This window comes from Taudactylus pleione, unplaced genomic scaffold (assembly GCF_031769625.1).
Source record: "Taudactylus pleione unplaced genomic scaffold, aTauple2 ptg000282l, whole genome shotgun sequence".
Lineage (NCBI taxonomy): Eukaryota > Metazoa > Chordata > Amphibia > Anura > Myobatrachidae > Taudactylus > Taudactylus pleione.
Window position 1 is genome coordinate 808,344 of NW_028284684.1, and position 14,285 is coordinate 822,628.

The 14,285-nt window shown below is 44.7% G+C and overlaps 1 protein-coding gene across 3 annotated transcripts in view; it reads right to left on the bottom strand.

Annotated features, from left to right (window-relative positions):
• The window catches only part of EP400 (E1A binding protein p400), a 181,518-nt gene that overhangs the window by 26,282 nt on the left and 140,951 nt on the right, over positions 1 to 14,285 (bottom strand). For all 3 annotated transcript variants that reach the window (XM_088482079.1, XM_088482077.1, XM_088482080.1), the window contains 6 exons: positions 13,835 to 13,966; positions 7,601 to 7,645; positions 7,340 to 7,493; positions 6,619 to 6,860; positions 4,613 to 4,786; positions 4,136 to 4,183 (listed from right to left, as the gene is read on the bottom strand). In XM_088482079.1, the coding sequence (XP_088338205.1) occupies positions 4,136 to 4,183; positions 4,613 to 4,786; positions 6,619 to 6,860; positions 7,340 to 7,493; positions 7,601 to 7,645; positions 13,835 to 13,966 (795 nt within the window). The remainder of the gene's footprint in view (positions 1 to 4,135; positions 4,184 to 4,612; positions 4,787 to 6,618; positions 6,861 to 7,339; positions 7,494 to 7,600; positions 7,646 to 13,834; positions 13,967 to 14,285) is intronic.

Sequence of the window (14,285 nt, forward strand, 5' to 3'; positions counted from 1 at the left end):
GCACTCTATCCAGTATTTTCCTAAAGACTATATTATATCAGTTTGTTGGCAAGCACCCATACATATTCTTCTAGTAGTTGTCTGATAAGTAGGCACTTTATCAAGGCCTCAAGCTTCCACTACTCTCTCACATACAAAGCTATCCGCAAGGGTTCTGATCAAAATCTACAAACTCCCAGTGATCTGACATCACGACACAGGGTTACAATGGGGATATCCCAAAGCTGTCCTGTACGCTTATAGATTGTGGTGCACACAATTAATGTCCAAAACTGGCATCTTTAGGTGCAAAAGTATTAAATTTTAAATATTTTGTGAGAGTGTGCACTGAAGACCAGGTGGATGTCTCGTACAACTGCACTGCATAGCGGCCATTATATTTTCAGGAACTGGCAGACCTGATTTAAGGTAAGCTTGGCAAATTATCAAAGTAAACCACCTAGAAATATATAATGCCAGGGGGCTGAAGGAGTATGCACCCGTGTGCTTTGTAAAAACACACAAGTTTGTACTGCACATGCCCACAAAAAGAGGATTTTTGACACTTACTGTACAGTTAAAGCAATTTATTTGAATCCATCTGGACGACACTGCTATACCTTGGGGTGTAGAGGGCACCAAAATAGGAGCAGGCACAAAAAGACTTCCTAAGTCGTCAAGACGTCCATGCAGGCAAGCTGGCCTTACATCTAGACGTCTTCCAGCTATTAGTCCATCGCTGGGGCCTACCGAACATGATGGCGTCCCGCTACAATTATCAGCTTCCGAGCTATTGCTTTTGCACCAGGGATCCGGAAGTTCTCCTGGCAGATGCACTAGCGGTTCCTTGGAACTTCCCTCTAATCTCAATGAGAGAAGTTCAACCAGGTCTTTCCACCTTTCCCGTGTCCTCTCCTTTCTGCAGACTGGTCTGGATTTGGGCCTTTGGCTCTCATCTTTGAAGGTCCAGGTTTCGGATTTGTCTGTTCTTTTTCAAAGGCAAATAGTTCTGTTCCCGGAGGTACGAACTTATTTCCAGGGGGTTCTCAATGTTCAGACACCGTTTGTTTCTCCTGTGGCTCCCTGGGATCTTTCTTTCTCTCTTTCTCTCCGAGCTCTCCAATCGGCTCCATTTGAACCATTGCAGACGGTGGAATTGCGTTGGCTCACGTGGAAGATGGTGTTTCTACTAGCCATTGCGTCTGCTTGGAGGGTAACGAATTTGAGCACCCTTTCGTGTCACTCCCCTTTTCTCGTGTTCCATTCAGACAGGGCTGTCTTGAGGACTCACTTGGGCAACCTTCCCAAGGTAGTATCCCGCTTCCATATCAATCAGGAAATAGTAGTTCCTGCATTCCAGACTACAGATACATCTCAGTAGGAGGCTTCACTGGATGTGGTGAGGGCTCTCTGGCTTTATGTCAAGCGGACCAGAGAGATTCGCAAGTCGTACTCTGTTTGTCTTGTATGATGTCCATAAGTGGGGCTGGCTGGCTACTAAGCAGACCTTGGCTCGCTGGCTTCGCATTACCATTCACCAGGCTTACTCATTGGTGAATCTTCCTGCCCCTGCCGTGGTGATGGCCCACTCCACTCGGTCAGTGGAAACTTTTTGGGCAGCACGGGTGAGTTTTCTTGGTGACTGGTACTTGACGTGGCGTGTATGGCTTTGTATGTATGCCGCCCCTCCTTCTCCTTCTCCTCTGCCCTGCTCCTGCCATGGGCTTGCAACTAAACTGAGGTCCAGTGGCTGGAAGAGAGGGGCCTGGGCTTGTTGGAAATTTTAATTAACCGTTTGGTGCCCAGACTCTCCTCTCCAGGCTAAACCCAGAGTCATCCCTGTACCCCCTATGGAGTCAAAGAAAAAGACTTAACAGGCAAGACAGGGATTCCGAACCACGGTCCTCAAGGCACACTAACGTGTTTTAAGGATAGCCATACTTGAGCACAGGTGAATTAATTAGTACCTCAGTTATTTTGATTTAACCATCTGTGCTTAAGCATGGATATCACTAAAACCAGGACTGTTTGTGTGCCTTGAGGACCGAGGTTGGGAATCACTGAGGTAAGACATAAGTCTTCTTTTTACTAAAAATTACCAGTGCAGCAGAGCAATACAGCATTAAATTTCAGTCACAGTGAGGATTACACTCTAGGTCTCTTTATATTTAAACCCATAGGCTGCAGGCTCTAAAATATTCTTATACCTACAGATAAGTCTTCAAACATTTAGCCTCCATACGCCATGAAACATTACTTCTCTGGCATGACTGAGCTGCCGGGTCCCATGCTACTCTGCTAGCGCTGGGCATTTTTTTTGCCGAAAATGCGTCTAAGTCGTACAATGCGAGCGATTAGGGTGCACCGGCAGACTTTGCTGATTAATTTGATATGCAACACTTATTTATCTGTGTGCACCTGAGTCTGTAAATTAAGCACAACGGAACTTGAAATGAAAGACGCTGCGGCCGCAACATTGTAGCACTTCGTATACAGATTCAGAGAATAAGTCGCACACAGATATACAAGTGTCACATATCAAATTAATCAGCACAGTCTGTTGCTGCATCCTAGTCACATCACATTGCGACACATTTTCGTCCATAAAGAGGAAAAAGATGTCTGGTGCTAAGAGTCTCACAGGATCTGGAGTGCCGAGAGGGGCTTTTTAGTGCGACTGCAGCAAAGATGTATAAGGACACATCTGTGGGCTAGGCTAATGTAGGCTGACAATCTAAAAGCACAGTCCACAGACTGCAGTCCCTCACAGCCTAACAATGTAAATGTTAATTATTATTATGTCTCACAAGCAGGAATGTAGGGAACATACAGGAAAGATAAAAAACAAACAATCCTGCATACTCCAGGTAGATAGCAACCAAGAAGTCCTAGCATAAACACACATAGACTGACTCACCACTTCCAGCAAATCTTCTCTACACTTCCCCTGTTAGAGACAGCTGCCAGAAGAATTTTGGCAGACTAATTCCTGCAAAAGCCCACCATGGAGGAGAGTAATGGATGCCCCTCCACCAGAGGTCCATGCCAGACCATGCTAAAGTCTGACCAAAGATGCGGCTCAACCATAGGGTAAAGCCCGCACTGAACCTCCAATCCTTGCACCGGGATGCCTTGTACCATCGTACACAGCCCGAGAGGTGAGAGAACCTTGCAAGCCCTGTCTCAATCGCAGTGACAGAGATGGGTCTGCATTATTGTTCTGGCCACGGCTCCCAGTGTACAGTGCCCAGGCTGAGTGGTGGGCAGGTAGTCAGCAATTGACACCTGGAATTGTCCGGTCTCAAAATAGCAGAGACCGGGACACCTCTCCATCATTATCCAGAGAACACAGGGACAGGTGTGGTGGGTGGAGCGCTGATGAGCTCTCTTATCTGGCCCTCTCCAGTGGAGTTCTCGCAAAAAACTAAGTCACATAAAACGTAAGTCTACGGAAAAACAATCCAGCTGTAATGTAACATGTGCCATGTTAAGTAGTAAAGAGGTGGACTCAGCATATCAAGCTTCTACTGCCACTATCTTTTTGTAATATGCTGCTAACTGTTTAACTAAAGTCTGCTCCATTTATGTGTAAGTATTAATAACAGAGTAATAGCTACATGTATAGTCCAGTGTCTGCATGTACAGCACCTACTGAGTACAGCATAGCTCAAAGCTGTACCTGCCATGTACGCCATAATCCCAGCACCGGCACTGGCCATTTTTGTAGTCTGATACGGTTACTCAACATAATATTGTAACACAAAATGTGCTGCAAAATTATTGTTTTAATAAAACATTTTTTAATACTGATATAATTGAACAAAGTTCACTTTCTTTCAAGTAATAACAGCCAATATTATTTTTGTTCACAAATTAAATTTTGTATTACATAGTGATGTTTATAATTTAATCCTTGAAAACTGTGTGTAAGCCATAATTGGAAAATGATTGCAATTTATCATTATTTAATACTGTAGGGATTGCAGAGTGTCTACAGGTAAACTGGATTAAGCAGTATTCATATGCTGTGATGACAGGACACGGTGTTTTAAGTGTCTGAAGTAGATGTAATACCCTTTGCATTACAATTACTAAAATTCATTAACACAAAGTATAAAGTTATTATGCTGTAAAAAAAAAAAAAAACATCACAAACCTTGTATAGACTCTTAGTCTTCTTTTTCGGGTTCGCTTCAAACATGAGCTTTTAAAAGAAAGAATTAAAATTCAAATTAAATCTTAGTTTTACAATATTATTTATAATACTGGTTCTCGACTTTTACAACTCTGAGATTATTTTTTTACCTACTGGGACTGAGCAAAGTTGGAATGTAAAAGTTTCTAGCAATCTTTAGCAAACTGAGCATGCATCGTAGGCTGGATATACATCTTTATGTATTTCTGAGCCATTCTAATACATACGCAATTCAGTCTTTTCTGTGCAACCTCCGAGTAGGCGTTATTAGGTGTCAGCTGGGAAGTCGCATGTAAAAGAAATGTTCCATGGGTGTGTCATAGGTTTCTATTCTGAGTATGTTCACAAAATGTAGTTGCATCTCCAGAATTGGGTTCTCATTATGTGCATTAAAACACATATAAAGCAGCATTAAAAAATAACATGTCAACTTCTCACCTTTCCTTCCTCTCTTGGAATAATGACATTTTCATACCGAGTGCGGCATTGTTTAGAGGAGCGATAGATTCTGCTGCAAGAATTCACCACATCGCTGACTAGATCCCAATTGGGGGTGTGAGCCGGTGACACCACTGTTAGATTTAGAGGTAGCTCCAAGAGATGCTTGACAGCCTGTGTAAGTGCCAAAAAACAGCTATGTTCATTACAGCAGTTTGCATAAAACACATTTATGTGCGTGCCGTGTAATTTCATCTGTTCCACATTCACCAACCAACATAGAATTTTCTTTGTCTTCCCGGAGGACATGTTTGCTTTATGTAATTTGCTGCAATAAACACCTCCACAGTAGGTTACTGAAGATGACAATGGGCCTGATTCAGAGGCGCTCGCTATTTGCTCGCTCTGAATCAGGGCGGATTGTAGTAGGGTCTCGGTTCCCGCAAGCCCGAGTGAACTTCCTGCTCTAATAGAGCAGGAAGTTCACTACTGACATCACGAATGATGTCAGTAGGGCCGCCCACAAACGGCAGGGGTTCCTTTGGCAATGCCTCCGTTTGTCCAGCCACGCCCCCTCCCCGCCTACAAAATGGGGCGAGCGGTCGATCAACATCGACAGCCGCCCTATTTTGTAGCGAGCCCTGGAGCGAGTGAAGTTCTCACTCGCTCCAGGGCTCGCGCATGTGCATTGGCCGACCATCGACCCGCTTGTGAGCGCTATGCACTCGCGAGCGGGTCTGAATCAGGCCCAATAAGCTGTAGATTTACTAAAAAGCGGGTAGTCAAAGCTTTCCGGCTTCTCGTCACAAGCCGGATATTGTAAAATGGCTATAGTAATAAATGCTAAACAAGCCTAGTCTAGCATTTATTTATATTGCAGTTTTAAAACTATGATAGCTGTCTTTGACCACCCACTCCTTAGTAAATCTACCCCTTAGTCTTCACGGGAGTTTAGCCATATACAGAAAGGTTTAACTATACTGTATTAAGAATTTACATTTAGTGCTTATTAAAAAACAAACAACAAACAAGACAGATGACAATTCCAATTCTTATCGTACAGATGGAGTTAGTTTACGTTAAATGTGGAACACGATACACAGTGTACCATTACTAAATGTAAGGCTTGGTACTGAATGCAATGTCTATGCGAGTGTAGAATGCTTGAGTGGATTCAGAGCACTGCCTGCCCTGAGCGCATAGTGTCACAAGCATCTCCTGCTTCCTTTCCAAATCTCCTTTTTTCTAGATTTATTACCTGCCTTGTTTATTACTTTTTGTGAGTGATTCACATTAGCGTCTATACTAAAATAACCATGTCGGGAATAGCATAACATATCAGTACATACAATGTGAACACGGGGCCTGATTCAGAGCCGGACGCTATTTGCGCTCGCTCGTTCAGAAAAAAGGGGTGGCTATTCAAATGAACCGTTCACTCTTTGCGGTCTGTTCACGCCTCTAGGTCTGAACGAGCGAACAAAACTTGCGGTCGTTTTTTGGGAAACTACGCCCCCTTGCCGCTCGCATCCTACGTCATGTCCGCTATTTATTAGATTAATCGAGTACATCGACCAGCGTATGAACTGCTCGCTATTCTTCTGGTTGTTTTTTCCTACCGCAATCTTGCGAGCAGTTCTGACTATAAAATAACCCAGTGATGTGGTCAATGAGGCTGCTGTATTAATTATGCACACCCATAAAACGCCCGTTTTGACCTTTAAGCACGCCTGCGTTCTGATCTCCACTCCCCGTTTTCAAGCACCTTCCCCTGTTACCACCCACATACGCCTCCTCCTGTCACTCAAAATAGCAGGCATTCGCTATTTAGCGAACAAACGATTTTCGGCCGCACTGACTGGTTCGCGCATGCGTATTACGATCCGTACGCATACGCAGTTGTGCAAACATTGCTCGGAACGAACGAGCGGCCGCTTGTGAGCGGCTCTGAATCAGGCCCACAGTTCACTTATTACGTTTATTTACACTAAAAGACATGTTTGCACCTGAAGCAGAGCCCAGTCTTCGCTGATCAACCACTCTGGGTTGTCAGGCCCAGACTCAGTTGCTGGTTTCACCAGGGTTGGCAGTGGTTTGGCAAACTGGGTTTGCTGTTTCAAAAGGATGTTCTTCTTCTGTTCTTTGCCTTCTCTCTTCACTTTCAGCATGCCTGGGGCGGCTCTATCAAACAGTGAGCGCGGAGGAACTACAGATTCCCCATGCCTTTGTTTCTTCTTTCGGCCTGTAGCTAAACAAGTAATGCACATTTTAATAACACCCATTTCTTTAACTGTTTAACATAAATCACAGATCAAGAATATGACAAAGAATTAAACTAAAGTTAATGAGCGAGAAGATCAAAATGACACATATGTCAAATAGTTGGAATGTTCCAAAAAACGAACATAGCAATTGACCAATACATTATTTCTCAATTGCTATAGAAATAATTGATGCACAACTACTTTCCTCAATAAAGAACTTGAAGCTTTATATGTGATCTCTAAATTGACCCCTCAACTCGATCCACAACCTATTGTTTTGTTTTCCTCTCATGACCTCTATCTGTGCACTTCATCATCGCTGATCTGTGCACTTCATCATCGTGTCTAATTAGGCTCTGGCTCCCCAATTTTTCTTCCTTCAAATCTCTTGTCAAATAGACCAAAAACCAAACCAAAAGTTTCCAAAACAGCAGTTCATAAAGGCAATTTTATTACTGCTCACCTGCAGGATCTGTCTTGTGTCTCTTGTGCTCTTTTCTTACATATACTGGGGGCAGTTTAGATTCAGGGATGGGGTTGGTATCGTACATTAGACACATCACCGAATCTATATAAATGTCATTCTCATCTTGTGGGGGAGTGGGTGGGGTCCAGATCTGAGTAGAAAATAATTATGTGTGCTATATCAATTTGGTAAGTGCATAGCATCAACGTATCAAACATGATCATCTAAGTCTTTAGTGCATTATTACTCCACACTTACTGGCATCACTTCTGTCTGCCCATCTGGATTCTCGTAAACAAATTCCTGCAGGAAATAAAAAAAATATATATATCATTTTTTTTCTGTAATCACCAACAGCTGATTTGCTTAATAGTTCCCATGTTCTCTTTATATTACTGTAGTGATTGATCATCAATACTGTAAAAGTTGCAGTAGTAACAAATTGACACAATATTATTATATATTAACATAAGCAAGCTATAAACTCACATTACAAAGCATGAGTGAAACAGTGATTCTGATAGTTGGCAATACTATGGAAATGTAGTAGTAAAAACATTCCTATGTGTTTGTATATGGTGTCCGAACACTGGAGCACAAAGATATCCCTTTAGAGCAGGGGCGTCAGACTTTTGGAATCAGTGATCTACTCAAAAGGATGAAAATCTTTTGCGATCTACCATAGTACATAATGCAATACTTCTTAGGGCTTTTTAGGCAATGAAACAAAACTAACAAAACATTTTAAAATAATTAACCACTTAACTGATGTGTTTTTCCTACAAAACCGGTCAGAAATTGCAGAGTCTGCAGGAAAGTCTGGGGAGTCAGAGGAGATCCGTTCTGCACATGTGTAGAGCAAATTTCCTCTACAAAAACACAGTGGGGTGGTGCGGTCTCACCTTGTGAACTGAAGCACAGCTGGCTGCATTCGCATCCCATACAACTATGTCAGTTAAGAGGTTAAAGGATGGTTTTCACTTATAATCTTGTTGGTAATGAGAGGTTGACTTGATACATGAGTCTGCATGTCTTATGTTAACCTGCTAAAATACATTTCCAATTTAGTCATGTTCATCGGTCAGACGGCTTCTGTATCTTAATGTTATTATTTTCATCTGGGAGAAAGCAGATTCACAAAGGTAGGTTGATCCAAAAAATGCCGTCGAATGAAGAGCTAGTGATCTCAAGCCTGGGTACCGTTCTTCACAGAGTAGTTTCCAGAAATGAATGTCAGAAGTTCATGCTTTCAGAGGGATATCAGATTCCAGCTTTAATATTTCTTCCTCTAAATGTTTCAGCAATGTCAACATCAGCAAATGGAAATGACATGAAAGCTAGGATTGGCTAAAGTTGCTTAATAACCTGAAATCACATAAATCGCCTCTTTAGTTCTTGTCAAAGATTTGTAAAGTTGAACCTGGATAAGTGGGATCTCAAGGGATGGCACGTTTAGTCTCACATAAAGAGGTAGCTCACTTATCCAGTTTCTCACTTACCCAGGTACAAAAAGTGTTTGTCTCACTTATAGATGTACAGACATAGAGACTTGTCAATACCTGTACTAATCCCAGTTACAGAGGTTCTAAAGGCGGTCGTCTTATTTATAGAGGTTAATAAACTGCACTAATCTCACTTAAAGATGTCCAAACAGCAATCGTCTCAGTTATAGAGGTTATTATTCCTAATAATCGATAAAAATCAGTCTCACTAACAGAGGTTTTTTGGTGCAAAAATGCAGGGACCTCACAATTAGTCCCAGTAATAGAAGTTTCCCACTTATCCAGGTCCCACTTATCCAGGTTTGACTGTATTTCTCCTTCATCCATTAGGGGACACTGGAGCTTCTGCCAGTGGGGTATAGACGGTGGGTTGAGTAGAGCCTGGTTCCTTAAGAATCTAAAACTGTAACTGACTCCTCCCCCTCTATGCTCCATCAGCCCCAGTTTTTAGAATGTGCCCGAGAGAGCCGGTGCACATGGGGCTGTCTCCAGTCCTTTTATCTATTTCATTTTGACATAAGTTCAATGAGGACAGGCAGGCTGTTGGCTGTAACAGTCTGCCTGCACAGTGGGTGCCGCCAGGTACCGCCACAGCTACTGCAGCCTGTGCCCGGTCATCCTATGGAGGGGGCCCCCACCTAACAAGAGTCCACTGACTCAGCAGGGCCTGTCACAGCTGAAAACGGCTTGTGTCCGGTTACCCCCTTCCTGCCCAGCACTCTGGCCACAGTAGCATCAAGTAAGTACACGCAACTCTCCTGATAAGCAGGAGAGGTGGTACTTTCTCTGCTGGGCAAGTGACAGACGGTCTTACTGGCAGCGGCCATGGTTCTCTCCTCCTTCTCCATACTCTGCGGTATTGGCGCTCTCTACTCACTAGGAGCGGCACCATCTTAAGTATAAGACACAGGTCCCAGTGCTCCTCTTCCCTGCTGCCTGCAAAGAGCATCTCAGAGAGCAACAGTGAACAGCTCCAGTCTGCTAAGGGGTCTGTGAGTCCTGCAGTGGGATAGTATTAAATTTGTAATTCTGCTCTCCCCACCTGTTTCTACATTGCATAGTAATAATGGGGTAGCATTATTATTTGAGAATTCTGCTCCTTCCCACCTTTTTTCTGAGTAGAATTGTTATTGAAATTCTGCTCCTCCCCATCTATTGCTCTGTCTGCCTCAGTTTACCTTTTCTGTGTCAGATTATCTGCAAAAACTGTGTGCGTGTGCTTGTCTGTGAGTGGGCTATGATGTCTTCCAAAGCGAAAAACAAAACTGCTACATAGAAACTGTTCACTAGGTGCAAAAAGAAATCTACCCATGCTTGCTCTGAAGGGTCATCCCTGTGTGATGCTTGTGAAGTGGAGAGCACTAACACAGCGCAGACTGTCACACCCTCATACTAAATAGTTTGGCAGGGGTCATGGTAGATCTTACATCAGAATTAGCCTCTTCCTGTTAGAGAGGGAGGCTGTCAAGGATAAACCTAGCACCTCTAACCCTTCTTTTCTTGCTACAGAACCAGTGTGGGCTCAGGATCTAGCCTGCTCAGTAAATAGCCTTGCCCAGGTGATGTGTTCTGCACCTAAGTCTCCTGAGGCCGTGGTAAGAAGAGGGCACTTTCGACGGTTCTCCAGTCAGGGGAGGATTCTGAAGCAGATCACTCGTCTCAGGAGGAGGAAGGGGAGATCCTGGACGAATCCGATATAGAGGCTTCTTTACAGGAACCTGAAGCGACACAGGGTATTGAAGCACTTATCCTAGCTGTGAGGGAAGTACTTCACGTTTCTGACCCTGAGGCTCCAGAATCATCAGATGATTCCTTGTTTGCTAAGAAACAGAAGTCTTCTGTTACCTTTCCGGTTTCAGGCAAGGTAGACAAACAGATGGAGGCAGTCTGGCAGAATCCCGACAGTGAGTTCCAGATCCCTAGGCATTTTTTCTCCCTTTATCCTTTTCCAGCAGAGAATAGCATTCGATGGAAGACTTCACCACCTGTGGATTCTTCGGTTTCTCTTCTGTCGAAGAAAACCACACTTCCAGTTCCGTGAGCTAATGCGTTACAGGAAAGCTCAGAGCAGAAATTGGAAACTACATTAAAATCCATTTATACTGCTGCTGGCGCACTTCTCAGGCCGGCCTTGGTCAACTCTTGGGTCAACAAGGCAGTGGAGAAGTGTGCGGAACAATTGGAGTAAGGTCTAAAGTCAAACACTCTGATTACCTTGGTGGAGCATATTCAGGAGTCCACAGTATACTTGGGAGATGCCTCCAAAGATGTCTGCCAGGTAGGCGCTTGGATCTCTGCTTCGGCTGTCGCTGCTCGCCGGGCTCTTTGGCTTCGCGCTTGGCAAGCGGATGCTGAGTCTAAACGAGCGGTTGAAGCTCTTCCTTTCACTGGTGATATTTTATTTGGTACAGAGTTGGACAAGTGTATCTCTCTGGCCACTGGGAGTAGGAGTACTTTTCTACCTTTGTCAGCACCTCGTCCACGTTGTTCATTTAAAGAACCATCTTTTCGGTCCTTTCGAGCCCAACGAGATCTCAGGGTCGACCTCGAGGTTCGTCTTCAGCATGTCAAGGAGGTCGTGCAAGAGGACATCAGATTGCCAGTGCCCGCTGTCCAGATCCCAATCCAGCAGAAAAGCCCGTGGCATGACGGGCTTCCATCACACCTCGGGGATCCTGCGCTTCTCGGAGGTTTGGTGGCAGACTTGTCCCGACACTTGGGTTCAGAATCTGGTATCTCAAGGATACAATATAGAGTTTGCCTTCTCTCCTCCAGTGCGATTTTTCACAGGGTTTCCAGTCGATCCTTTGAAACAACTAGTTTTACGTCAGGTGATCGACAGACTTCTGCTGGCCAAGGTTCTGGTCCCAGTTCCGAAAGCACAAAGAAACCAGGGATTTTATTCCAATCTTTTTGTGGTTCCAAAGCCGGATGGATCCGTCAGACCCATTCTAAATCTCAAGTCTTTGAACCAGTATCTCTCCTTTCACAGGTTCAAGATGGAGTCCCTTCATTCTGAAAATTGCGGGACTAGAAGCAGGGAAATTTTTGGTGTCATTAGACATCAAAGATGCCTATCTACACATTGTGTTTACCAAGCTCCAGCTCATTTACCAGTTTCATGTGTCTCCTCCTGTACCATTCCCAAGCACTAGTTTCAGTAGCTTTCCCTGCATCTGGTTTCACGAAGCACCTTCCATTATCCCCACGACTGGATATTCAGTGTATCAAGTTCACTAACCTGCATCTGAATTCCCTGCACAATTACTTGTATTCGTGACTGGATCCACAGTGTGTCAAGTTCACCAACCCGCTTCTGAGTTCCCTGCATAGTTACTTGTATTCCATGACTAGATCCACAGTGTATCAAGTTCACTAACCTGCGTCTGAGTTCCCTGCACAGTTACTTGTATTCCGTGACTGGATCTACAGAGTGCCTATGCACTAACCTGCGTCTTAGTTACCTGCACAGTTATCTCCATTCCGCGACTAGATCTACAGTGTCTTTACCAGGGCTGCCAAGAGCCACGACAGGCCCGGGGAAGGATGCATGGCCTAATCGCAGGAGGCGTAACCACGTCCCCTTAAGAAAAAACATTGTTGCAGCGAAGCGGCACTGTGAGCTGGGGAGGGGGTGCTGTGAGCTCCTCAACCCAGCACATATCAAGGAGGGGGGGGGGCACGATCAGAATGATCGCTCCCCCCCACAGGCAGAGGTGACTGCTGCTGCAGTCTCCCTTTGCAGCCCAGCACACAGTAGTGTGTGCCGGGCTGCCCAGCTGACAGGGAGAAGGGGAAAGCGGTGTCGGACCCAGACCTCCAGCAGGCCCGTACACGCCCCCCCCCCTCGGCACCCCTGGTCTTAACATTACCCTGCGCCTGGGTTCACTGTACACCCAGTGTCTCTCTGTGTCTGGATTATTGAGCTTCCTTTACACTACTCTGCCTTCAGATATTCCGAGTTACCCAAAGCATCCAGTATCTGATCTTCCATTATTCCTCGTAACTCCCAACTAGTCTGCGCCTGGATCTCCTGCATCACTTCCTGGTGTATCCTGTCTCTGAATCCTGCAACGTTTCTTAGAGCATACCAGTGCATCATTCCACTCATTGTATTATTGTCATTCCCTAGTCTCCTCGTCACTCCCAGGTACCTAATCAGAGGACCGCAACCTGCTCACACGGTGCGGCGAAACCCAAATCCCAATAGGAGGGGTCACTGGTGAAGACCACCGAGCGGGTTAGACTCCGCTCCTCTGGTTAGGTCTAGCCAACAGCTGGGTTTGACCTTTATTGAGGACACTAGTACTGTCACTCCTCTAGCTGTCTCCTAAAAATCCTAACCCCCCGGCTCATTGTCCTCCACAGAGAAATTCCTTGTACCGGATCGTGACACATATAGAGGTTTAGGGCTGGAATATATGGACATGAGGGGCTTTATGGTATGTACTGTATAGGTGCATGAGATGGATTTTAGTTATATATGGGTGGCTCTGAAGCATAGAATGTATAGGTGAATGGGAGGGCTCTGAGGCATATACTGTATAGGAGCATGAGCAGGCTCTGAGGCATATACTGTATACAGATGTGTCCTCTTGCATCTTTGCCACTTTCGCAGCAAATCAAGCCACGCATGGCGTTCGCACCCGCGACTCCATAGGATTGCATGGTGCGAATGCTGCACGTGTCATGGCGTAGCGTAGTGCACAGGGCTAATCGCATGATGCGATGCATGCGTACGGTTTGTAGCGTAATCAGCAAAGATGCAAGAGGACACTTCTGTAGGTGCATGAGGGGGCTCTGCGCTGGCATATAAAAGGGCATGAGTGGACTCTTTATTATAGTGGTAAGATAATGGCTTGAGATATGACAAACAAAATGACTGTAATTCTTTTGCATTTGTGGCCACTTCTGGCCCCAGGGAGGTCACGGGGGTTGACATGGCTGCTTTAGAGAATAACATAGACAATCCAAGCCAAGGCTACTGTACCTTGTTACACACATCTTCTCTTGTGTAGGTCAGAAGCTCTTCCTCAGCTTCTTCCCAAGCCATTTTCTCTTCCCACTCCTTTTTCTCTTTTAGCTGTTGAATCACCCAAGTTTTCTTTGCCCTTTTAAGTTCCTGTAGATCGCAAAGATGTCACATGAAAAGGAAAGAATAAAATGTGTATTTTTTCACTAGGATGTGAGTGTGCCAGTTTAGTGCTAGCGGGCGTTTAAAGAATATCTTCCTCAAGTACATTTTTTTATATGCTCATTACATTATGAGGCTGATTTAGAGTTGCATGCAAGTCAGCTGCAAGTGCACAATCCTGTCTACATGCCCACGTCACAGTGTCCAAACACTTAGCCTATGTCCAAAGCACCATAGTTACAACCAATCCGAGCGATAGCATATGAACATAATTAGCATGCAGCAGGCAGACAGATTGACTTGGAAG